Genomic DNA, 27,542 nt, shown 5'->3' on the forward strand with positions numbered 1-27,542 from the left:
TTTATACCAAATATTATGCTTCAGGCAAACATTCCTTATTTACAGTTGACCATTCACATATTTTCACGACAAAGAAAAAGCAAAATCATGATGACGAGCCCATATTTCAGTTTGTCCAGCCCACAATCAATTACCCGGCAAGGCCCAACATTTTTCATCAGTTATCGACGGACCCCTAATAAAAACGGGCACCTCCTCCTCGTAAAGCAAGCCATAAAGTAAGAAACAGAGACAGGTGCGTGTAAGATTAGGCATGGTTTGTATGCGATGAAAGGTTTATGGTATGCTGTGCCTTGATTCTAATCTCGAGCGGCCACTGGGAAAGGAACTGGCCGAACAGGTTTGGCTTCGGGCAGTGGAGTCAGCTTGCCCAGGTCACACAAAAGTCAGCAAAGGTGTACGTGTCCTTAAGACTCGTTTTGGCCTTAGTCATCGGCCTATGTGAGGGCAATCACAAAATGGCTTCCATGCACAAAATGGAACCCGAGGGTTCAGAACGGAATCTCTGATTTCAGGGTGATCTCGTGGCTAAAATACGACGAAAATACTCGTGTATAGTATACTCGTCATTCTCGGTCTATTGATACTAAAATCGTCATGATACGACGATGTTTATGACATGGGTCCAGAATTTTCAATACCACAGTGTTGCATAGAAAGATCCACTTGGTGCTTTAATTACATGTTTTACATTTTTGAATAAGAAAAACTGAGATGCCAACCCAGTCAGCACCAATTACTCTTGGAAATGTATGGCTCTCTGTTCAGAAGAATAACAGACTCAATCATGATGCAACCATTGTGTTGGAATAACCAATATTGGTGTCCAGTTTTACTGATTTCATGCTCTGTTTTTTAGAAGCTACAGATCCTGAAAGTGTCAGCAAAGCTGCAAAAGAAGTTGAGGCACACCTGAATGGAGCTGGTCTAAATGTGCTGATCAACAATGCTGGAATCCTCACTCCATGCTCCATTGAAAACGTGGATGCAGAAGACATGCTGCATGTGTACTCAACCAATGTGGTTGGTCCTCTGTTGGTGGTCAAGGTAGGAAGCCACTAAAGCACTGCTCATCATCAAGCAATTTACGAAAAGGGTGAAGACCTATTTTAAAAAAGCAGCTTTGTTGCCTTAAAAGCTGTACTTTAGCCTAAATGTGGACCTTAACTCAGATAGGGAGGAGTACCAAGTTCTGGAGATGCTTTAAATCCCATCAGCACTGCCCATCCCTCCTTGTAATGCTGACCTGATGGTCTCATATCTGCTTCGCTTTGATAGAGCTTGGCCTGCAGGACAGGCAATGCAACTTGGGCGGATCAATGAGCAGGTTGGTCCTAGTCTCCTCTTGGTTCTAAGAACACATTTTGTGGAATATTTTCTGTGCCCCAAGCTTTGGATTTCAGGCATCTAGGCACCTTTAGCACCACGTCTAAGGGTCCAGGACTGGAGGGGCACCACTTGGAGGCATAGGGCTCACTCAGGCTGAGTCCAGGTGGAGGTCCAAGATAGTTGGAGCCTTCTCCATCCCTGAGGCTCTAATCAGGAGGCCAGCCAACTAGCCCTTAGATTCATTTTGGCAGCCCTGGGTTCAGCAAGAAGTGCAAACGGCAAGCAGCTTGATAAAACTCTGGGGGCTCAAAGAAGTTTTCAGGGTGTAGAGGAGTCCTTCTTGGTGCCACAAAACAGTCTTCCTAAGTACACGGCAGATCACCACAGCATACAGTCCTCTGAGTTATTCCACAGGTCCACAAAGTAAACTGAAGAGTGGGACCGATGGTCCTATTTTTATACCCGGTGACTCCTTTGCAGTAGGAGAAATTCCTAGAGGTTCCCCTTTCAAGAGGACTTGGAATTCCTCGCCTCCCTAGTGTGTACTTTTTATTGTGTGAGCATGGCCCAGCCTATTGATGTACAAATCAGGCTGTGCCTCACTCTACCCCCTTCCCCCCCAGCCTGACTGAGATAGCCCATTCAACCACTCCTAATCCCTCTATTGTGTGGCTGTCTGGAAGGAATATACAACGGCCAGCTGCCACTCACACCTAGTCATGTGACTCAGGAACAGGCTGCAAGTCCCAAATGGTTGGAATAGGAAAAATCCAACTTTATAAAAGTGCCATTTACAAAATTGTGACTTAAAATCCAACATTACCATTAAGAGGATTTTACATTAAAATTTCACAGACACCAAACATGACTTTCCTACATGCTCCCAATCAAAAGCTATCATTTATTAAATGTAATAAAGTAACCCAGTATTATCCTGTGGCAAAGATAGGCCTCACAGTAGTGAATAAATGAATTTGTGATTTATTTTTTTTACTACCAGGGCATATTAACCTTAAAAGTACCTGTTCAAATGTCAAAGCACAGAGCTGCGCCAAATCTGGCAGCGCTGCGCTCTGAAAATGTTTCAATTGCATGGATGTGCCGTATTCTAAAGAATACGGTGCGCCTCTGTGTTTCCCCTTGCGCTGGTGCCAAGGTAGCTGACTAGCCCCAGCGTAGGCACCCTGCCGCCATGTTGTAAGGGTGCCTGCGCTGCAGGGACTATTGTTAATGTGCAGGAAGGGACACCTTCCTGCACATAAACAATCAATAATGGCGATTTGCTCTTTCTATGTGTGCTGCAGAATGCAGTGCACATGGAAACAGCAGAAAGCAAGGAGAAATTAATAATTTCTCCTCGTATCGCCCACCGTTCTAACTGGTATTCGATGGCATTAGGTTTTGGTGCTGCCTCAGCCTTGGAAATCTGGGGCAGCGTCAAAAAGCAATGGGTGTTTAGGTTTAACACCAACAGCAACACCCATTGCACATCCCTTTGCCACAGAGGACTGCAGCACAACGGGGCATATTTACAAGGCGGCGTTAAGACACACTAGTAAGGTTACAAACAAATTACCCTACAGTGGCGTTAGAGGCTTCTAAATATGGCCCTGAGTGTCTATCCTGCATGCACGCACCTGTGCTGTATTTGTCCATAAATCTTGGCAAACCACAGATAAAGCTAGGTAAACAACTGAAGTGGTGGCCACTGTTTATGTGCTAAGTCATTAGATGACTGTTTTCACACCCTGCACAAGAGTTCTTGAACATTTCTGGCCGCAGATGCTGTGGGTTGCAACTTCACAATTAAAAGCAAAACTCTGTGTGGGTGAAGCCCATGGCCTGGCATGCACAGCTGTCATAACTACTAGGCACAAATAGAAGGCAACTTATAGGGGCTTCAAAAGCACGCCTACTCAAGGGTTTGTTAATTGCAAATGAACCACATCCACAACCTTGGCATGGCCAAAGTCCTTTCCCTTGTGGACCCCACTGTCACATCCATCATACACACACAAACAGAACACAACATATATTTGGTGCATAAAGTTGACCTACTTCAATGGTTGCATACATTAAACAATCGACTTGACGTGGATGAAGGTGTTGTCCTTATGGACGAAATCATCAAAACCACCACACATTCACATAAAGGCCATAATTCAGGGTGACTCCAAAAATCAGACCCACTCAACTATTTTTGAAAATTATGTTAAGTCATTAACAAAGTAGGCTACAGCAAAGCCCTTTCCCTATCGGTCCAAACTGCCATGCTCTCCGCACTAACACGTGCCACAAGTTATGTCAGGTGTCAGCATAAAAATTGCTCTACTGTTGACAAACGTCTGCCAAAAACAGCATGTAGCTAGATATTAACAATTTTGCCAACACTGAGTAAAACACATTAGTCTAGCTTCTTAAATATGTACCCCTCAATTGGATATTGAAAGTGGAAACAATAGTACATCTAAATGTGAACATCGATATAACAAAACTGTTTTTTTTTTTTTATGATGCTCACCTCAACCATTGTAAAAGCCTTACCTCTGTAATAAAAAAAAAACCTGTGAAATTCCCTCAATAAAGTAAAGGTTAGGAGAAGTTGAACTTGATAAATATTTCAGTAGTTGATATAGCACAAATAGTACTAGTAGAGATCCCCCGTGGTCAAATTATACTTTCACATATGGCATCAACTCACAAAGTCAAATACAGACCCTTCAGAAAAGGATTACAGGTACAACAAATGTTTTTTCTTATTTCATTTTTTGCATTTTATTTATTTTTTTCATATTTGTATCAAAAATATTTTTCATTTTTAAAAAGTTTTTTGTAGTTGAATATATAGCTTATCACAAACATATTATAATTCATATTGTGATACTCATACAATATATTTGAAAATCTAAGTACCTTACAGTAAAATATAATGCCCTGTGTAACACACACCCACTAACATACACACTAACTCATACACACCACTAAACAATTCAGCATACAGACTTGAAAAAAAAGAAAAGAAAAAGAGAGAAACTCAGAAAAATTCAAAAGAACCACAGAGGTAAACTCATTTCTACATCTGAGGTGGCACCGATACTAATTGTGCCAAAGTAACGCCAGGTCTACGCGCGTTTCGGCGGATTTAACCACCTTCCTCAGGACCACATCAAGTAGCGATAGACTCTACTTTCTTTACTGTGTGCACAGGGTATCTGCAATAACAAATAACATATATTTGTGTCTATAATTACATTTCATGTACAAAAACTCTTGTATTTAATTCCTTTACTTATAGCTAATAAAAGTCATATTACGACAACACTTAGTTACCATCCATTATATGAGTACAGCATAAAGGACCTGTAATAGACAACTATGTCAGAAGGGCCACTGATCCAATCAATCATATTGGATCTTTTTAATTTATATCGACATTACAGACTGAGACATAAGGTACACTTGAAAACAGGTGTCATGTGACTAGCTTTGTCCATTTTTTTTATATCAACTGTGGGATGCTTGGGTAGTTATCTCTAACCAACTAATGAGTGCTCCACCCACCAACCTTGGCTGTCTTGAAACTAGAGCAAATGCTAAGCATGTCTCTTACTTATAGGCTGCTAAGTCAGTCCCTAGATCGTTTAAATCCTATCTAAATGAGACAGGGTTAATTCATATGCTCCTGATTAGTTCTTACCTACCATGTAAAAACACCCAGTTCTATCCACTTTCCTTTACTAGTAGATGGTAGTTACTTCTTAGAGTGTACAGACGGTATAACTTTTGCGCCTGGAAAAGATAATGGAGGATTTGTAGGGACCTGCTATTATATACAGCGTGCAGAGTAATGGCAGCATAATGAAATTGAACTCACCCTCGAGTTATACAACTTGCTTCATTTTAGGAACTGTCTTTTAACTGGGTTGATTAACAAAGCGGTTCAGCCACTTATACCACTCAGTTCTGAAAGCGTAGTAAACTCAATATTAGACACTTACAATTGCAATTGTGTCATGATGTTTTAAGTGCGCGATAGTAATGCTTACCAATGAAGATGAACGAATGGTTTTATTCGCATTTACAGGTGGGTGAGGTTCATATTTTCAAACGGTTCGTTGCTTTTGTAATCGTGTCTTATTTATGAGTGCGATAATGATTAAGTTTGCTTCCTTATCATTTGTATTTCCAGGATCTGTAAGTTAGAGCAATAACAGTGTCTGAGATTATCAGCATATTTCCCAATTGTTTGTAACTTTCATATTAACGACTTTTTAAACCAAAGGTTAGGGTTGAGCATAATTGAAATATAACGCGCGTTCAAATCTTATTTCTTCTTTCTGGACGATAAGAGGCCATGTGGCGCGCTCTCGTTTTCCGTCCCTAAGTAGTTGCTAAATCTCCGCTGAGATCTTTTTAGAGATGGCATGAGCTAGGAGATGCCTATCCTTCCCAGACTTTCTAATTTCCACCCCACATACAAAAGGCTTCCTGTTAATCACATCGATAACCGCAATTCCTGCGACATACCTTTCTATGTTATCCAAGTCCGCCTACAAAGTTTCCCAGCCTCACCGACCGTGCTCCGATCCGCTTAGCCGTACAGTTCGAAATGCCTCCCCTAAATAGGTAAGACATGCGCTACGTTGTTACCGGCGTCCCTTAACCCGGATATGATTGTGTGTAGTTCCGGTTTCAATATTTGAGCGCCATCTTGCAGCGGGAAGAATAAACGAGAAATAGCATTGTTCTTCACAATAATGCCCTCAATTCCTATTCTTTTTACCCCTTTAAAAGAGAATTGATTATAATTCCCAAACCTAATCCACGAGGCAAAAATATTAACACACTCTTTAGCGTAGTCGGTATGTGGAAGTTGGCACTAACACAGGACTCTTTATTTCTATTTAGTATGATATTAATTATGTATATACTTCCGAGGTTCAGATGTCTCCGCAGCATATAAGATATGTACATATATTCGATAACAAACTGAATACATGTAAAGCACCTGAAGTATTTTCTATGTGGGCGCCATTTTGAAGCGGGTAGATAATCCGTATCATTACCTTATACTTTTCATTAGTACTCACCGTTCCTGGTGTTACTCATTATTTCAGAGGCATTTATATATAGCTCCATGGTCTTAGTTACAAGTCAAAGTTATTATTCTTAGTATGATCAGCTTGTGTAAATTGCAACTAACTCTAGGATTCATGTTTTCAATTACACATTGGGTATAAGATATTTCCCCAATTCAGTGGTTAGTACATCACAACTGTATTTGGGATGTATATGTGTAGACTCATGAAATCATAGAATTGCTTGTTTCTAGGAATATAATGATACATACCACATAGTACCAAATACATTGAATGTGAGCAGAGTACACGGGTCTCCTGTCTTGTTACGCATGTTTAGTGACGAACCAGGAAATATTTTCATTCAACCCCCTGCGAACACAATCAAATTGGAAGATCCAAAAACTTTCGCGTTTCTTACGGGTATATTCCATAGTTTGGCCGGGTTTGTATTGCACTTTCTCCAGAATACACCATTTTAGCTCCATTTCATTATGGTTCTGGTCTGTGCAATGTTGTACTATGGGTGCTGTTAATTTCCTCAATCTCACCGCCGACTTATGCTCACTAAATCTGATGCGGAATTCCCTCCCTGTTTCGCCGATGTATGCGAGGCCACAAGGGCATAGAATAATGTAGACGATATTACTGCTTCTGCAATTAGTAAGTGACTTTAACTTTATTCTAAAGTTATTGTATTCCAGTGATTCAGTAATAATCGCAGCATCACAGGCATGGCAAGAGCCACATCTGTGATTGCCCAAGACTGGTTTGGATTCTATAAGGGACGTTTGAATATTGCCATTCTTCTGTTTACCTCTAGTGTGGACGAGGTGGTCCCTTAAATTTCTGTTCCTTCTGTATGCCACCAAAGGTTTCAATGCGAACAAATCGCTCTCATCGGTTTGTAACACATTCCAATTCTTGTTGATTATATTTTGAATTTTGTAATTGAGAGGTGAGTGGTTGATGACACATGTTATTTTATTTGTGGGTTTCCATCTTGATCCAATCAACAATGAGTCCCGATCATAGTACTTCGCTCTTTTGAAGGCTTGCCGCACCAGCCGGTGGGGGTAGCCTCTAGCAAGGAGCCGTATTTTCAATGCTTCTCCGTGGCGTTGATATTCCACTAGGGTGGTGCAATTGCGGCGTGTCCTAAGGAATTCGCCAAACGGTATGGAATCTTTTTGACAATGGGGGTGGAAGCTCCCATATTGTAGAATAGTATTTTTGGCAGTGGGTTTCCTGTAGAGACTCACTTCCAGGCCCCCACTCCTGCCATTTATTTCAATATCTAGGAAGACTACCTTCTCTGTACTATAATTAGATGTAAATCTCAGATTTGAGTCACTCAAGTTTAGCCATGATATATATTCTTTCAGGTGATCCTCTGTCCCGTGCCAAACAAAAAAAATGTCATCAATAAATCGACGCCATAAAAGAACATTCTCAAAAAAGGGGGCCATCTCATTGTACACATGTTTCAATTCCCACTCTCCCATGTAAGTATTCGCCACACTGGGCGCACAGGAAGCTCCCATGCTGGTGCCCTTCACTTGTTTGTAGAGGGCACCATCATAGTCAAAGTAATTATTGAGTAATACAACCTCCAGGCATTGTAGGATAATCCATTGGGTCGATCATCTGGATATCTATGCAGCAAGGCCGACACCGATTGTAACGCTTGACATTGAGGAATGTTGGTGTACAACGCCTCAATGTCAAGCGTTACCAGGATGTCGCACATTGCATCAAAGTTAACTCCCTCTATTTTGGTGATCATATCACCAGTGTCGCGAACAAAGGAATCGTATTTCTGTGTAAGTGGGCATAAAAACTTGTCGACGTATTTCGACAGAGGTTCTGTACTGGACCCAATCGTTGAAATTATTGGTCGCATTGGGGGATTGATCTCATTTTTGTGAGTCTTCGGTAGCCCATATAAAGCAGGTACTACTGGACATGTTTTATTAAGGTAATTTAATTCTTCTTCACAGATGTATCCATCTTCAAATTGCCCTATGGTTTTGCTAAAGTGTATCACTAGGATGCCCTTCCAGATGGTGACTCACCAGGGCACAAGTAGGCAGGGACAAGGGTTCCCCGTGAACAGAGTAAAGGCCACATATCTACAGAGTAGGACCTTAAGAATAAGCCTAGTACTGAGAGAGGTAAGGAGTATGCTGGAACTGGGCTTTTATTTTACTGATTCCAGAAAATCATCACTTTATGGGGGAGAGCAGGGAAGGTCCAACTCCTAACTGCAGCTTCTTTTCAGAAAATATTGAAGCAATGTTGTCTCCACGGTGATCACAGGCACTGAATGGGTAACGGAGGAAGCCACTGGCAATGCGATTGAGGGTACTTCTGGGGACAATATTGGGATTACTGTTCAGCCCATACTGGACATCAATTTGGCTTTGCAGGACACCAGGGAGGATGCCTCCTGCTTTAGATAAACCTGAGATTACTTGTATTAACTGCAGTAACTTCACAAGCTTGTAAAATGCTCAAACTGCTGAAGTGGAAAGAACCTCAAATTAAACTTATTGACTTCGGTGAGAACTGACCTCTGCGCTAGTTCTAGGGCAAGCCAGTGATGGTGCTGGATTGCAGTACAAGACCAAGCATACTTGTAGCAAAGAAGGATCTGCTTTCATGGTTACCCCTTTTTTGCCTGGTGTTATGCCATCTCTGACTAGACTGACTGGGATACTAGTAATCAGGACCCCAGTGTCTGTGCTTTCTCCCCTAAATTGTCTATGGTAAGTACTTGGGTACACCCCAGATTGGCTACTGGTGTATTCTTATAAGTCCCCAGTATGTGGTACCAAGGTACCCAAGGCATAGGTACACCAGGGGTCTCCAATGGGCTGAAGCATGTATTATGCCACCCATGAAAAACCAGTCCAATTGTGACTCCAGTCCTGCAATTGTAGCCTGTGTAAGCTGGTGCTGGCCCCACTTACGACAGATATAGGTTTCCCTATTTCTGTGGTCACTACACTTAAAACCTAAGTCACCCCTAAGGCAGGCCTTTCAATCCTGAAAGTAGGGTGCTCGGTTTTAAGTGTGAGGGTGCCCCTGCTTGAGCAGGGCACACCTACATCCTTCTGAGTCCATTCTCCCGGGTTGTAAATGCATCAGTCACTATGACATGTAGCGTGGCCATGCGTCATTACGAGATGACCATCTCTAAACTGGCTGTAACAAACTCGGTCATTTTTGGTAATAAACATTTGGAATCATACCTCCACACCATAAACAGTGTGGGAGGTATGATTCCATGCACTCTAAAGCTCCTCCGGGAGGCAGGCCCTCAGTGCTCCCAGTACAAGTCTTCAAGAACCGGACAGCAAGTTAGGGCTGCTGCCGACAAGAGACATGTTTCTGCCCTCCTGCTGCTGCGCCAAGCTAGAGCAGGGGAAGGCAGAACAATAGATAGCCTGCCACATGGAGGTGTGACCACCTCCCAGACAGGGTTTAGTGTATTGGGGCATGGTAGGGGTGCTTGCCAGCATCACTGAGACTGCTTGAAGGGCACATTTGGTGCCCTCCTTGCATACTCCAGTTCAGGGAGCCATTGGCTCCCAGTCTGGCGCGAAACTGGACAAAGGACATGAAAGTGTCCTCCCCACTGTCCAGCCCCTCCTCTGGGCGGGACCCCTAAATCGTCCCAACCCATCCATCCAAGACACCTGAAGGAATCTCCCTTGAAGTGAAGGAGTCACTTCCCTACATCTACAGGAACTGTAACAAAGCTGACTGGTCTGCTGCTCCTGGGCTCCTACGGACTCTGAAAGGCTCAGCAACATGGGTGGTGGTTCTGCCACCCCCTCGAGACCTGCACTGTTTTCACACCAAGTTTGAAGCCTGTATCCTTTGTCAGAGCCGCTGGGACCAAACCCTCTGCACTGTGTCGACTTGCTGTTGCCAAGGCTTGTTAGCTCTCTTCACCAGAGATCTTGAGCTCCAAACTCCAGCGTCTCCTACCTGCATCTTTGGTGAGCTACTCGAGGTCCTCGTGCAACTCCTGTGCCTCTGGCCTGTGGGTCATCTTGAGGGTCTTCTTTGATTCCAGTGGGCTCCCCTGATTGGTCAGGGCCTACTCCGACTCCCCTGCTTGTGCTTCTTCCTGAAGTCCTCCATTTGGTTCGACGGGGGTTTCCGACCCCACTTCACACCTATGGACCCGGCTTCCCTGGTGTAGGTAGCCTGTTTCCATGGGTATCCACGGGTGGGGTGGCTCTTCAACCTTCTGTCTTCCACATGGTTTCTTCAGGGTCCACTGGGAAGGGTCCATCTTCTTTAAAATTGCAACCGCAATGTACCTATTGATTTGAATTGAGTACGCGGTCATGTTCCCACACTGCACACAGCCTCCCTGGGGTTCCTGGGTACTTACCTCGGTGGTTCCTTGGGTCCTTAGCATTTCTACATCTCCTGGGTATAGTCTTGACCTGATTTGCATCCCTCTATTTTAGTATATGGTTTGGTCTCCCCCTGGCGACCACTGTGTATTTGTGCTACTTACTTGTTTTTAATGCAAATTATTGTGTGCATTGTGTTATATCTCCGTTGGGAGATATTATTATGTGTTAGTGAGTTTCTTATAATAAATACATATTTTTATAAATACAATGTATGGTTCTTTTTCACTTAACCTTTACTAATAAGATTAAGATCTGGTAAATCAAGCTGCTTTAAACTCCTTCTGGACTAAGCCTGAAGGCTGCTCTCCACAGCTACCATTAGAGAGATTTCTAAGGTTGTTTAAGACCACTAACATCACCATAAGGGTTATCTGGATTAGTGTAGGGTGCTACACTGACATAAGTGAGCACCATAGACTAAGCTAGGCTCCTACAATACTGGAAACATAATTGTACATGGCTCTGAAAAATCTATACCTATGCAAATTTCTTCTCGACTCCAATGATACCGTTAGAGCCATTTGCTGCTATTACTTATATTGTATTTTCCACCCGGTTTATTGTCCCAATTGCCTCCACAATGGCAACAAGGACTTCATACGTACAGCCCAGGATATTGCTGATCCATCTACCCCAGTTTACGCACCAAAGTCAACCTCAGCCCTGTTCTGAGGTAACAACTGGTCTCAAACATCACCCCAGCAAGGATTTGTTCAATCAAATGCAAGTTACAGGCTTCTTATCTATGCAATACACAGGAGGAAGAAATTGGGGGCACAAACGAAACAAGAATTGGGCTGATGTTTGGGAGAATGGCAGACTATGGATTTGAATAACAGAGTGATTTTACTATAAATAATGATGCTCTGCTAAATGATTCTTCCAAATCTCTATTAGCAAGGGTGAAAGTGACATTTAAGTAATTCTTTAGTTTGATGGACTTCTCATATGAAGATGTTGAAAGGGTCAGGCACGGACAATTGCTTAGCCATTAAATGCACTTCTATACTTTAGAGCGAGCAGGTTAAGGGTGACAAGGAACCTGTATGTGCTGAAGGTGAGTGCACCCTAGAATAAGATAACTCCAACAACAGTCTCCCTTCCAATGCCGAGATGGGGCTGAAAAAAGGCAAGCAAAAATTAATTGAGGCAAATGCTGTCATTCGTTACCATTAGGCAGTGAGCTGTCTTGGCACACAGAACCAATATATTGGCAAGAATATATAATCTAGTCTTGGAGCAGTCTGACACAAATGTATGTGAGCACTTGACCGTTAAAACAACCAGTTTGAAGACTCAGGCTCCTTTCGGAAAAATGATGAAATATGTTGGCAGTGAGTTTTCTCGGATTAGCGCAGTCTAACATAGAACAGCAACTGCTGAAGAAACCTCTTTAAAGTTTTCCAATATGTTAGAAAGCCGGATGCTAAGTCAGTGAATATCTCAATGAACCTACAAGATTTAGCAAATCAACCTCCAAGGAATATCCTCTGTTTCCTTGGTGTTAAGGAGGGTTAGGAAGGGATGGTCACCAGTAAGTTGGTCAACTCTTTCAGAAGGTGCTTGCAGAGCTTTTGGATTGGAATATGAACACCCAGATTCAAAGATCACACCCCTTCCAGTTTAAAAAACAAAAGGTTATATACCACAACTCCAACCATTGTCATATTCATTATTGACCTTATACATTTTCCAACAACATTTTGAAGTGTGGTAAAAAGATTGTTTGAAAAGATAAGTCTCACAGAGGATTTAAGGTATTGCACCGCAGGAGTCCCCTTTGAGAAGATCTACACGAGCGATAAATTCAAAGCAATGCAACCTTATTTGCAAATACACATTGATCCTTAGTATTCTAGAAGTGTTTAAATCTTAGATTTGAAGGACTGCTCTGGATAACAAATCTGGTGAAATGGTATCTAAACATCGACTACAACAGAAGCTGTCCCTTCTGTGCTCTTGGCCAACAAGCTCTGAACCATATGTTATTTATATGGCCAATTCAATTCAATTCATTTATTTATGATTTTGGAACTCAAATGAGATCCACATAAAAAATGACAAAAGATAAAATATACATTTTCATACAATGGCAATAAAAACTACTGAGAAAACATTTTATAAACATCTAATATATTTCTAAAAAGCTTTTAAAAAAGTTAAAAATTCTATGGCAAAACATTTCATTTGGGGGGTTATATATGGCGTCTATGAATGCGGTGGCAGACAAAATAGTTAATTGTTGGCAAATTGGTCTCATCCACTTACGCCGATGTAGAAGTAGAGCCGGGCAGACAAAAAGCACATGAGTGACATCCTGAGTTGAATTATTACAAAGATTACACATAGCTGAAGAACCATACCATCTGGACAATACATTATTCAGAGGAAGAAGATCCTGCCTCAATAAGAACCAAAACGGCGTACTCCATGAGGGAGATTCCAAGTAACATAAGGTTGTACTTTTCTTATCAGGCAAGAGTCAATAGTCAGAACAACACCTTTCTTTGAGATACGGGCTTCCCTATCCATATTAAAGCTTAATTTCCAGGAGGCCAGTTTCAGAGTGGCCTTTAACTGATAAGAAGATTATGTAAAGAGTACAGATTCATCTAATTGCAAAAGATCAGCTGCAATTCTAAAATCTTTTACAATTAGAGAATGCTCTTTTAGAGTTCCTAATATTTCTTTCTGAATAAGATATCTTAAAGTACCGGGTTCTCCCTTTGCGAGGCTTGAAACCCATCGCACTATCCCTGCAAGGCCCTGAACCCAACTACTACGCAGACCGAATTCCAACCTAAGAGGGGACTTGGGGACTCCCAGCAAGGGACCATCCCACAGGGAAAGCCAGGATGGGTTCCCCAGAGTTATACAGCGCCGGGACGCCCCGTTGCTGGGGCAGCTGTGCGCTTTACAAGTATACTACACAAGAGCAGCCACAGAACAGGCTGTATTAACTGTGGTTAAATACCGCAAAATTTTGCCTTCCGTTGTATTTAGAAAACCCCATTTTCCTAGATCAAGTAATTCAATGCCATACAGTAAGGTAGCTGGAATTTTAGCACGGAAAACCTCTAGCAAAAAAGCAAAGTGTCTTCTGCCTGTGGATCTATAGAGGGAGATTAAACTTTTGCCTTGTGCCATTGCTTTCCGAGTATTATTTGCTATGTAAGCCTTATCACTTAAATTGCCAACTATTGTTTTTCCTAAGAAGACATAAGATTTTACCCTTCCAATTTTTGTCCGCCTACAAACCAGACAAAACTCCCATAATTCGGCTTTTTCTTTCCCGTCATACACATTACTTTACTTTTTGACACATTTATCTTCAAGTAATGGGCCTCTGCGTATTCATGTAATGCCTGCAGACGATTATTTAGTCCCCTTGGTGTTAAGTCCAGAATTAATATATCGTCTGCATAAAGCAGACAGACAATCGATTTACCCCCCAATACAGGGGCAATACCTTCACATGTAGACAGGGCATGGCTAATCCTTTCATACCAGTGTGTGAGAATATCTACTTGCAAAGGTCTGCTGGAATTCTTTTAGCTTTGAAATTCTAAATATTTACCAGATGTTGGAGGATTGGGGAGCAAATGTACTGTACATTATGATCTAATATTGAGTAAAACAGTATATTCCTACATGTGTTTCTTCTTGCATTGTACCATTCTATTATGGGGAATATCCGATTTTGATGGGGTGTCCCTTTGACCTTTTCTCCTTTACTTCCCTGTGTGGCCTTCTCCTGGTCGCAGGAAGATGTCAAGTCCTGTGCTTAATTAGTAAAAAAAATAAATAGTGCAAGTACAGGAGCCCAAAGTTTTTCTTGCGAGCCCACCAGCTGTGTATTCCAGGTTTGCTGAATACAAAGGCTTCCTGGCCTTTATTCCATGTCATGCCATCTAATGCCTCTTTATTCCACCACGGACACATATGTCTCTATCTTTATCTGCTGTTTTGGCCCTGCTTTTATTTTTATTTTCATCACTGTTTTCATATCTTTTTCTTACACCATATTTCCCTCTTTTCTGTTTTTCCTTTTTTTCTGACTTTCTCTCTCCTGCTCAGGACTGAAGCCTGAAGACTCGTCCTGGTCCCCAAAAATGAATGCCGGTCCCACCACACCACTACCGCTGATACACATTCAACACTCCTGGTCGGATACAGTGACGTTTCTTTAATACCGTGAATGTGGTCTCTATAAATCTCCCTTTTATAGCTGCCAGCGCCAGCACTGCGCTCTGCTCGCTGGTCCCTGAATAAAGTTACACATTTCCAGACACCTGCTTTCAGAGTGTGCCTTACTGCCTTTTATTTCCCCCAAGGCTATGTCACAGACACCGCCTTTGAACAAAGTGGCCGGGGCACAAGTGTGATAAAGTGTAAACCGTATAAATAACAGGGGCGGCTGGTGACATTTGAAAGTGGTGAGGCGTAAACTAATTTGCATATTGCACCGCAGCGAGCGAGCGCAGCGAGCGAGCCCGAACCACCTTGCATCCATCCATACATCATTCATGCATCCACCCATCCATCCATCCACCCACCCACCCTGCATCCATACATCATTCATTCATTCATGCATCCACCCATCCATCCACCCATCCATCCACCCATCCATCATCCATCCTGCATCCATTCATGCATCCACCCATCTACCCATCCATCCTGCATCCATCATTCATTCATGCATCCACCCATCCATCCACCCACCCATCCATCCTGCATCCATCCTGCATCCATCATTCATTCATGCATCCACCCACCCACCCTGCATCCATCCTGCATCCATCATTCATTCATGCATCCACCCATCCACCCACCCACCAATTCTGCATCCATCCTGCATCCATCATTCATTCATGCTTCCACCCATCCATCCATCCACCCATCCATCCTGCATCCATCATTCATTCATGCATCCACCCATCCATCCATCCACCCATCCATTCTGCATCCATCATTCATTCATGCACCCATCCATCCATCCACCCATCTATCCTGCATCCATCATTCATGCATCCACCCATCCATCCACCCATCCATCCTGCATCCACCCACCCATCCATCCTGCATCCATCATTCATTCATGCATCCACCCCTCCATCCACCAATACTGCATCAGTCCTGCATCCATCATTCATTCATGCATCCACCCACCCATCCTGCATCCATCATTCATGCATCCACCCATCCATCCACCCATCCATCCACCAATTCTGCATCCATCCTGCATCCATCATTCATTCATGCTTCCACCCATCCATCCATCCACCCATCCATCCACCCATCCTGCATCCATCATTCATTCATGCATCCATCCATCCATCCATCCACCCATCCATCCACCCATCCATCCGCCCACCCATCCATCTATCCACCCATCCATCCTGCATCCATCATTCATTCATGCACCCATCCATCCATCCACCCATCCATCCTGCATCCATCATTCATTCATGCATCCACCCATCCACCCATCCATCCATCCACCCATCCATCCTGCATCCATCCTGCATCCATCATTCATGCATCCACCCACCCATCCATCCTGCATCCATCATTCATTCATGCATCCACCCATCCATCCACCAATCCTGCATCCATCCTGCATCCATCATTCATTCATGCATCCACCCACCCATCCTGCATCCATCCTGCATCCATCATTCATTCATGCATCCACCCACCCATCCATCCACCCATCCACCCTGCATCCATCATTTATTCATGCACTCATCCATCCATCCACCCATCCATCCTGCATCCATCATTCATTCATGCATCCATCCACCCATCCATCCTGCATCCATCCTGCACCCATCATTCATTCATCCACCCACCCATCCAGCATCCATCCTGCATCCATCATTCATTCATTCATGCATCCACCCATCCATCCACCCATCAATCCTGCATCCATCCTGCATCCATCATTCATCCACCCACCCATCCATCCTGCATCCATCATTCATTCATGCATCCACCCTGCATCCATCCTGCATCCATCATTCATTCATGCATCCACCCATCCATCCATCCACCCATCATTCATCCTGCATCCATTCATGCATCCACACAAAAATGTGGCTACTCCAATGGTCATCCGAGGTGATGCTGCCCTGTTAGTAGTCACCCCACATGCCCAAGATAGCCAGTCTCTCCATTTCTGTGCATCAGACTGCTGCACAGTAAAGAACCCAGTCCTGGCTCCCGCTGACATCATGGGCCCCTGTGCCCACACAGCCCCGGGTACAAAGCCCTTAAGTGCGAAAACTGATAATCACCCGACTCCAGGTTGACTTCAACACACTTTTTTTTAGCAGTGGGTTCCCCATCCTGCGTGAACTCAGACGAGGTATGCACTGTTGTGCTCAACGCCGCAGGAGGTCTGAGCTGAGACACTGCTGGTGCTGTGCTTATTTCTCGGTTTCTATGTAGTGGGCCTCCTGGCGCTGAGACACTAACAGTCAGGATCAGGGCAATGTGTCTGATAGAGACAGTGCTCAGGAGCGCGTCCGGAGCTCCCGGACTTGTGTTCCCCTCTCACCCCACCTCGCCGTGGTAATAACTCAATGCCTTTTTTGAACCACCTTTTCAGTATATTTGCCACAAACACATTTCCACATGAAACACGGCACGTGTGCCCTACGCCATTGGCGTAAAGAATTGGCTTGGTAGTTTGGTCTGCCCTGTTCCCATGATGCACTGGGCCAGGGTCAGACTAATTTGCATGTAGCCAGGTTCTGAGCTGGGATGGTGCAGTGAGCTAAAAAACGGTGATGGATCAAGCCCTGATCTCTTGACTGGGTAGGAGTGTTCTGCTTAATTCAGATACTCTGTCCATCACCACCCCCTTTATGAATCGTCTACGCCATTGGCAGCAGAGTGGTTGAAGTGACAGGAGTTGACTGACCAGCCAATCCTGGCGCTGTATGCAGCGCCAGGATTGGCTGGGGGGGCACCATGACTCCTCGCCCAGTCGCCCTGTGTAACCCCGGGGGCTGCGGCCCGCCCTTGGTCCTCTCTCTAAGGGGGAAATCACAGGAAAACGATCTGCGCATGCGCGGGCATGTTTGTGCCCAAAAATACACTTGCTTGTATTTGGCTTTTAGTGACGACGCGGTAGGTCCATGGGGCTTAGTGGGGCTACGCCCCAATGGACGCACCGCGCCTGATAAATAAGCACATACAACTTGTTGCGGATTGTCAGCGGAGCGGCCTGGCCTTCCTGTGAGATCTGCGGTTCGCCACGTTCACGCACATTAAAATCACACACGTAAGCTCCTTGCAGAGGTTTTTGTGCCCATCACAAGTGCATTTCTGATATTTATGCCAGAGGCGTAATGCAGAGTGCTGCCCCCCCCCTCCCATCCCAGAATGTGGTGCGCCCCCTGCTTTGGATACTTCTATATTGCTCCTGAGGCAGGGGCTAGAAATAATGAAATAATGGGCAGCTCTCTCACCAGGTGCGAGTCGACGTTGTCTTAGTCTCTGCTGGGCCGCTTACTGCTGGAATGCTCCTTGAGACCTCGACCAGGCCTCACCCACTGGCGTAACGAAAATTGAGGGGGCCTCCCTGCAAGGTATGTAGAGGGGCCCCCTCCGGGCTCAATTAGGAGCTCTCCGGACAGAGTACAGTGCCGAGGGGGCCCCCTCGAGCTTCGGGCCCCCCCGCACTGCGTGGGCTGCGGGGCCTGTGTTACGCCCCTGGCCTCACCATCGGACATGCGCACTTTTTAATGCGCATGATCACCACCGGTCGCCCCACCCTAAGGTGGGTGAACTGAAGAGACTGCGCAGACGCGGCGGCGGCCGCAGAGACATCTGTGTGAGCGCGACTCACCCTCACACTGCTCCAAATATACAAATGCATGCTCCTGCTCCCATTATTTATGCAGAGAATTGAATGACTCGGAGAGAGTCAGAGATTGAGAGTTGTGCCTGCTTTTTTTTCCCGCATGGAGCGCGATGGAGAGAGAAGCATGCAGAGTTTGAGAGGTTGTGTAAACTTCTTAGATTTACTGATTTATTTTTCTGACGAAATTAACGCCGCTGGCTGGACCAAAAATCGGCCCCAGCACCAAAACGGGCCCCCTGCCAAAAAAACGGCCCCCACCCCATCCAGCCTACCGGGGGATTGCCCGGTGCCCGGCATTGCCAGTCCGGCCCTGCCAGTGCGTCACTTTTTTTGAAGCACCAGCTACGCAATGAGCTTGCACATATTTACAAGGCCATGTAAAGTCACCCTGAGTGACTTTTCATGGCCTTGTAAATATGGCCCCTTTCACGCATTACTCTGCGAGGGGGTGTTCCGTGAGTGTTGCTGTGGGTGATTCCATGCAACATCCATGGAACCTGACAGATTCCTAGATTTACAAAACTATGTGACTCTGGGAAAGTCTTATTCCTGCACCTCCCCAGGGGAGGCGTAGCAGTGGCACAATGAGGAGAAATACTTATGTTACTTCGTTTGTTCCTCTTTCTCTGCCTGCTGCATTCTGGGGCACACATAGAAACAGGAAAATGCCATCAATTATTGTTATCCCTTCCTGCACAAAAACAATCATCCCTACAACGGACGGCACACTTGCAACGTGACGCAAGGGTGCCTGCGTCTGCCAGAGTGGGGGAAATTACACATATTCGTCGTATTGTTGTTATTTTGATGCATCCCTGTGCTTTTAAAATGGTGCAGCTTGGCGCAGCAAAATGGCTTGCGGCGCCACACTGCGTCTTTTTTTGCAAACGAGGCCCTCTGTTTTTAGTTTACAGACATTACCCAGAAACACATTACGAAATACAATTACATGGGTCCCCTGGTCTTGCAACCACATATAAATCACTTTATTTTGCAATACACTCCTCAAGCAACAGAAATCGGTTTTCTGCATCAGCTTTGATTAGAATTACATTGATTTAGTGCCACATTGTGAACTGTGATGGGTTTGTCAAAGCTGAAGAATTGAAAGGAATGGTCACCTAGAGCAGTTTTCCCTCAGAAATGCCTCAGCGCTGCTTTTTCTAGTGCGTTTGTGTCCCAAATGGCTGTTTATATGTTGATATGATTTTTGTCTCCTCAGGCATTTCTACACCTCTTAAAGAAGGCTGCAAAAGACAACCACGAGGCTGGTATGAGCTGCAGCAAAGCAGCCGTGATCAACATGTCTGCCGGATTGGCATCAATCACCGTGTGTCAAGAAACATACGATTTCATTCCTGTTGTCTCCTATCGTTGTAGCAAGGTAAGGCATGCAGGGTCAATTCAGTGCACAAATTTACAGCGTCCTGTTTCTTTGTCACTATATATCTCTGTCTATGATGTAACTCGTTTACTCTGTTGCCCTCCCACGAGGTTCTCTGGTGTGTCAGCATTTCCATTTGTAATGTTCCACTGGCTCCATGGCACGTATGGCTAAAGAGGCTTTTTTTATTCAATTGGATAAAAAAAAAATACCATTGAGGCCTCGAATAGTTCTTAGGTGTCTAACCAGCAGGGCACCATTGCCGTTTGGAGGAGGGCACTTGAGTGATGGAACAGCTGGAGCTCAAGGGAGATAGGGGCGTTGCCCTGTCATCATGGTGGGAAATTCGAGCAGCTTATTACAAATGGCACAAAGGACTACTAGTTGCTCCTGAGATAGCAGTCCAGGCCGTTTTTCCCCCCTCTTCCAAAGACCTCATTCCCCTATGATTCCCTCGTTAACACCCTAAACAAGCATTGGCATAGCCAATAGGTCTCGCCTTTGGGACCTTATAAGTGTTTAGCCATGCAACGGTTGAAATTGTTGCACCCAGGATATTGTGCTGCATAACTAAATACTTATAAGGTCCCAAAAGCGGGACATATTGGCTATGCCAATGCTTGTTGTAGTATGCCAGATAATGTATAGTGGTGTTTGACTCGATTGTTGTTTGAATCAATAGAAGAATCATGGGTCAGCAAAATGGTCTCAGTTCATTATTTCTGAACTCTTTTAATTTGGCTACTTTCACTAAAGTGCAACAGCCATAAGCCAACTGTCCTGCTCGTGCTAGAGATATATAATGGACATCCGGAGGGCAAGGGTCAAAACCTGAACATACAAGGATTGCAGCCGGGTGGACTCCTGGGGGAGTATGGAGCGGTGTTAAGCACTTGCTGTGGAGCTGCAGCAATCACGGGAGAGGAAAGAGAAAGAGATTGGACCTGACATTAAAGCAAAATACGTTCGGGCCGAGACTTTTAATGGGTTTTAATGGATGTCACGCAATTTAACTTGAACGCAATATGGGACCGTATATAATCTTGTTGCAAGTGGGGAGGGTACCCCTTCCAGGGGGGTGGAGGGTCTTCATTCAGCTAATGCGTTTGAGAAATGCCGACATCTCAGCGGCCCTTTAATAATTTTGAGCGAGCCTAGTCATGTTATGCTCTGAACCGGAGGTAATCTGACAGCTGCCCTCAGATCGACTCTGTGCTTGACCAGGAGCAGCTGGGGTCCTCCTTTATTTTGGGTTAATTCGCCAGGCAGGAGGATGTAGTAAGTGAGGTCACAGGAAGGAGAAAGGAATTGTACTCAGGCAACACTAAAATGGACGGATGAGTTATACCCCGGCAGCGTTTACATTGAGAGAGAGTGGGGTTTCCTTCGCTGGCCCGGATAAAAGGGGTTTCTTTTTGACACTTGCTGAGTCATGCAGAGACAGGCGCTTGGAGCTCCCCTGCACACTGTGCTCATTGACTTGATGCCAAAGGACGAGCTGGAACAATAACGTCGCAAAATGAAGTAACGTGTTGCTAGCGTTGCTAATTACATGATCTGAGACGAAATGTTTGAGGTGTATCCATTGAGAGAGATAAATAAATATTTGGCAACGGTGCATGTTACAGGGCGTGGCTAATTTGTATTTCCGTGTCAAGCTTGTTTTAGTATTGTGAAATGCAAGTTAATTCTCATATAAAGATCGCTATTAAAAGACAAGGAGAAACAGTAAAAAAAAAAATACAGCATTGGCCGCGCGCACGAGACGCGATATGTGGTGGGGGAGAAGCCGGAGTAGTGTGCGCGCGCAAAAAGGAAATAAAAAAAAACACGCAGGCTGGCGAGTGGTCTGCGTGCACCATGACGAGAGAGGAAAGCCATATGACGCCTCTGCTCATCATTGTGCGCGTAACCGCACGCTCTGCACCAGCTAAAAGCGTGTGGTAGGACTTTTAAAAGCCCACACACTAAATGTCTCGCAGAGTAGCGCAAGCGCTGGCACAGCGAGACCTAAAGAGTGCCCCCTTTCTCACCATAGTCTCTCTTCCACATGAATTTCATTTGTTTTAAAGTGCTGCTCCTATCAGTGTAGGGTGTCAGATCACTTAATATCATACAGACAGTGAATCATAGGTGTGTAATTCAGTCTATAGGAAATGTTACATAAAACAATGAGGATTACAAGGTGTAGGAATCACACGTCATTCATACTAGCAGGAAGTATATTTTTTGAGTGATTTGTTCGGAGAAGCACAAACTCAAGATTTAAAATGCAACAAGTGTTTGGGATTGGTTTACTATACAAATGTATTTCTACCCAAATTAACCCTTTTTAGCAACATTAGGATAGTGAAAGGCTGGGGAAAACCATAACATTCTACCCTACACCAGGCAATTTGCATGCATCTCTATATCAGATCATAGGCCACTGCGCTATGTTAGAATTGTAATTTATAAACTGTGTTAGACCTGTCAGCCTTAGAGTGGTCTTCCCCAAAATGTTTTGCCCGCATGCCTTCAATTTTGCTGATCTAATTTTTGTGGACCAGTGCTTCAGTGCTTGTGCTCTCTCCCCTAAACATAGCTTGATTGCACACTGTAGGAAGCTGGCTCTGTATATACTATACCAAAACGAGGTATAGTGGGTACAGAGTCCAGTGGAACCCCAAAGGTAGGCAGAGGTAAAAGTAGATAGCAACTTACTCTCTGTTTGTGGTAGTGTGGGCGAGCAGTAAGGCTTTATTAGAGGGTAGTGTTAAGCATTTATTGTACACACTCTGGCAAGAAATGATGTCACACACTCAAAGACCGTATTCAGCCCAATTTGTTTGTATCAAAAATATTATTTAGTTATTTTATTTCTAGACCCAAGCCAAGCCTGGTGCAGGTAAGTGAAAAAATACTTTGCAAAATCTTATGTAGTGATTTACAGTTGAAGGCAGGTTCAAATGCAGTTGGTTGAAATACAGGTAAGTCATCAGTTTTTAGTTACTTTACAGAATACTGTGCACGTGACCTTTTAGATTACTTTTACAGTTACTTTTGCTAATCAGTGTGATTAGAACATTTGCAGTTGTTCAATTTTTCATACAAACCAACTCCACACTTAGAAGAATTTTCAAGGAAAAACAGTCAATGCAATCCTATGGGAAGAAATGAAGATAACAGTTTGCTGGTAAGTACTTATTTGTGGAAGTTGGTATTCTGGGGTTAGAACCAGTGTTCCCCCAGGGTCAAGGATGCACTCTCAGAACACCCTTAGCTGCACCAGGGCGGCCGGGTGCAGAGTGCTGAGGCCCAATGTTATCCAATGGGGGAATAGGGGGCCTCCGGTTGGTGGCTGCTCACCACAAGGTTGTGGGAGCAAAGCTCTAGGGTTGTAGGCTCAGAGCAAAGGTTGATCCGAGTTAGCACTCAACGTACACCCGCAGCGGTGCAAGGGCGGCTGGGTGCAGGTTGCTGTTTTGGCCTCGCGTGCCCTGTTGTTTTCAATGAGAGTTGCCAGTTTTGGATTTTGGCTGCAGGCTCGGTCCAGGAAGACTTCCGGGAGGAGGGAGGCTCCTTGTGTGTTTGTTGTGAAGAGCTCGTGCAGATTGCGAGGGGATCCTCCTCTGCATGCTTGTTAAGCCCAGTGCTAAACGCAGTATTTTTAAAATTCCCCCTGTTAAAAGCGCACCTTCTGCAATCCGATGCAACAACTGTTATTTTAAAATTTATTTTAACCTACTAGCAGTACTGTGATTACTCTGTACCCCTAGCCCCGTTCCACCGCGGCTCCGTGCCGTTTGTGTGGAGGGCAGGGTAGAGCTCCATTGTGCCTCAGGGCCGGCTCCCCGACCAGAACGGAGTTAGCGTTCCAGCTGGGGGCGGGGCTTAGACCTTAAAAATGGCTACCCGGAAGCGCAGCAGTCGAGCGCAGCGGGAGCGCCGTTACCGCGCCGAAGCCGCGCCAAAGGGGTGCCAGTCTGCGCCAGTCCGCGCTGGGATCGCGCTGTGCGCCACATCCCCTGCCCCCCGCAGACCCCACTACACAACGAAGGTAACAACCTATTCCAGAGCGCAGCTTCTGAGTATAGGAAACACTGTAAATTACAAGAGCTGTACTCACTTTGAAACTGATTCCTTTTGTAACTTACTTTCTAACGCCGTCTGAACTGCTCATTTAAGATTACGTTACCTTACTCACATCAAGCATCCCTCCTGGTCCCTAGAAACGAAGATAAACACATAATCTGGACACTTATAAATGCACGTTCTCTTATAAATCATAGGGAAGACGTGGCGGAACTCATAGCCAACCAAAATATAGACGTTCTGTTTATAACTGAGACCTGGGCAGATCTAGCATCTGGCCCAGATTTTAGTATAGCCACCCCCGACGGCTATCACGTGATTAGACTAGACAGATCATCCGGCAAAAGGGGCGGTGGTCTAGCCATTATACACTGAGCCAATTTAGCTATAAAAACAGAACCATTAGAGTGCGATTTTGCTGAAGTTTTAGGTTTCACTATTACTCTTTCCCCTATACAAACCTTTAAGGGAACTCTGTTGTATCGACCACCTACCTCACGTATACCCTTTTTGAAATCCCTCAATTTTCTATTAGAACCAGTAGCCGCCAATTCGGACTACACAATATTGGGAGACTTTAATTTTCACTTAGAAAATCTTGCAGATAAAGACTCGTCCACTCTTATCTCGGACTTCTCGGCCGCTGGCTTAGAACAGCGGGTCTCCTTAGCCACTCATCAAGCAGGCCACATTCTGGATGGCTTATTTACAAATAATTCTCATATGACTTACCCTTCAGTGTTCCCGCTTATATGGACGGATCACTCGGCAGTGAAATTCACGATCTTAGTCCCATCCGCCCTCAGATTAAATGTCGCGACTGGAAAAACCTTGATTCCACCGTTTTACATAATACCTTGGAGTCCACGAGACCAGAAGACATATCTGATCCACATGAAGCATCTAATAACTATGGACATTGGCTGAACAATGCCTTTAACCGCTTAGCACCTAACATAAAGATGCGGCCAAACCGCACTAAACCCTCCGCGCCGTGGTTCTCGGAACCACTAAGGCTTGAAAGACAACGATGCCGAAATTTGGAGAGGCGTTGGCGTATGAAATACGACAACAATGACAGAGATACATACAAGAAAGCTTTGTCAAGCTACAAAAAACTCATAATTGCAGAAAAATGTAACTTTTATAGTACACAGATAGAACTAGCTCAAAATTCGAGCAAACCGCTATATCAGGTGGTTAAAAAATTAGCCAATTCACCAGCTCTTGCCACCACAGAGCCATCTCAAATTTTCTGCAATAAGGTAGCGGAATTTTTTAAGGCAAAGGTCAAAGACATCTTTAACAACTTTACTAAAAGAACTATCACTGATTCAGCCTGCTTGGAGATCCCTCTCATGTCCCCTAAGCCAACTTTTGAGGCTTTTTCCCCACTATCCCAACAGGCTATGAAAGAACTTATGAACACTATTAAGTCAGGATCACCTTTGGATCCATGTCCCCCATTCATCCTCAAACCATTATCCAATCTGATAGCCCCGGTGCTCACTAACATCTATAATGCCATGTTTTGGACAGGGGACTACCCCTCAATCTGGAAAAAAGCCACTGTAAAACCTCTCTTAAAAAAATCGACCCTAAATCCATCTGAGCCTAAAAGCTATCGCCCTATTGCCTCGCTCCCCTATCCATCAAATTTTTTTTAAAAGGCAATGAACTTACAGCTGTCGTGATCAGAACGATCTGCTGGATGACACCCAGTTTGGGTTCAGGAAGGGCCACGGGACCGAGACTGCTCTGATAAAGGCAGCAGAGGAGGTCAGGATAATCATGGACCAGGGTGGTGCAGCGGTCCTAATACTGTTAGATTTGTCTGCAGCCTTCGACACGGTCGATCATACCATCTTGATCGACCGTGTCGCTGCAATAGGCATTCAGGGCAAAGCCAAAGCACTCCTGGCATCCTTCCTGGCTGATAGAGAGCAGTCTGTGAAGATGGGGAGTTATTACTCTCCTGATTTCACTCTGCCTTGTGGAGTCCCCCAAGGCTCCTCGCTAAGTCCGACACTTTTTAACATCTATGTGTCGGACTTGGCGAGGGTGATCAAGTCATTTGGTATTGGACTGACCTCATACGCTGATGACACCCAGCTGGTCCTGGCGATTCACAAAAATGGAGGAGCAGTGGCCGCTAACTTCCAGTAGGGTATGAGAGCCATCAGTACCTGGATGGATCAGAATTGTCTAAAGTTAAACTCTGACAAGACTGAGGTCATGGTATTTGGTGAGCTGACCCCGTCTTGGTCCCCAGTTTGGTGGCCTTCGGAGTTAGGAACCCCTCCATCACCAGTATCCAAAGTTAGGAATCTGGGGGTTCTATTCGACAACAAGCTAGCTTTTGTCAGCCATGCCAACGCAGTGGTCTCAGCCTCCTTTTTTACCCTAAGAATGGTAAAGAAATTGCTTCCATTTCTTCCCCCAAATGCAGGCAAGACCCTAATGTCCACTTTGGTATTGTCTATGGTGGACTATTGTAATGGCCTATTGTTGAATGCGCAGGAGCAAGTTTTGAACAAACTACAGCTTGTTCAAAATGCTGCCGCAAGGATTCTAACCGGCACACCGAAGTATTCATCTATTTCTTCTATCATTCGTCAACTACATTGGTTGCCGGTTAAAAGCCGTACGAAGTTTAAGGCCTTGTGTATCACATATAAGGCATTGAACAACATTGGACCAGATTTTAAAAAAAAGGCTATTTGTGTTTACACGCCTAGTCGAACATTACGTTCTTCTGCAGCCCAACAGCTTCAAATCCCACGCACAAAAAAAGCCACATGGGGAGACAAACGCTTTGTGGTTGCCGCTTCTAAACTGTGGAACCTGCTCCCTCCCTACATTAAACTTAGCCCATCACTGCTAACATTCCGAAAGCATCTTAAAACCTGGCTTTTTAATCAGTAAACTCCCAATAGGAACCCTTTTGCAATCTGTAAGCTCTAGCGCAGAGACACCGGAAGGTATTTGTGCGCTATAGAAATTTTATAAATAAATATAGAAATTTTATAAATAAAATAAACCAACAGCTGTGCAGGTAGGTTGGAGGGCTTGGGGACGAAGGTGCACCTCGGGTTCTCTTATACAGGGCACAGGGCAGCTGGATTCAGGGATGTCTTTTGAGGTGAGATTTCACCTTACACGGCCACTTACATTTGGGGGGATCTCCGTGCAGAGGCTGCAGGCAATGTCTGGGAGTCCTGGAGGGGTCAACCAACGGTGGACTCAGACTCTGGAGCTCTGGGCCACCTCACTGGGACCGGTGGGCCACCCAGATTTGGGCCATAGGCGTTGGGTGCAGTGGTGGTTCCAGGCATTGGATTTCTTTGTCCTCAGCAGGCTCAGAGTCTGTC

The 27,542-nt window shown here is 44.7% G+C and overlaps 1 protein-coding gene and 1 long non-coding RNA gene across 2 annotated transcripts in view; one reads left to right on the forward strand and one right to left on the reverse strand.

Annotated features, from left to right (window-relative positions):
- Positions 1-27,542, forward strand: part of LOC144798356 (C-signal-like) — a 294,329-nt gene that overhangs the window by 78,365 nt on the left and 188,422 nt on the right. The window contains exons 3-4 of the mRNA XM_078669192.1: positions 860-1,047; positions 19,936-20,097. Coding sequence (XP_078525318.1) covers positions 860-1,047; positions 19,936-20,097 — 350 coding nt within the window. The remainder of the gene's footprint in view (positions 1-859; positions 1,048-19,935; positions 20,098-27,542) is intronic.
- LOC144798357 (uncharacterized) lies at positions 4,402-5,243 on the reverse strand. Its single transcript, XR_013603522.1, has 3 exons — positions 5,204-5,243; positions 5,031-5,118; positions 4,402-4,541 (listed from the first exon to the last, which is right to left on the reverse strand). It is a non-coding gene; the product is annotated as an uncharacterized LOC144798357 (long non-coding RNA).

The sequence above is a fragment of the Lissotriton helveticus genome, chromosome 12 (genome assembly GCF_964261635.1).
Source record: "Lissotriton helveticus chromosome 12, aLisHel1.1, whole genome shotgun sequence".
NCBI classification, from domain to species: Eukaryota; Metazoa; Chordata; class Amphibia; order Caudata; family Salamandridae; genus Lissotriton; species Lissotriton helveticus.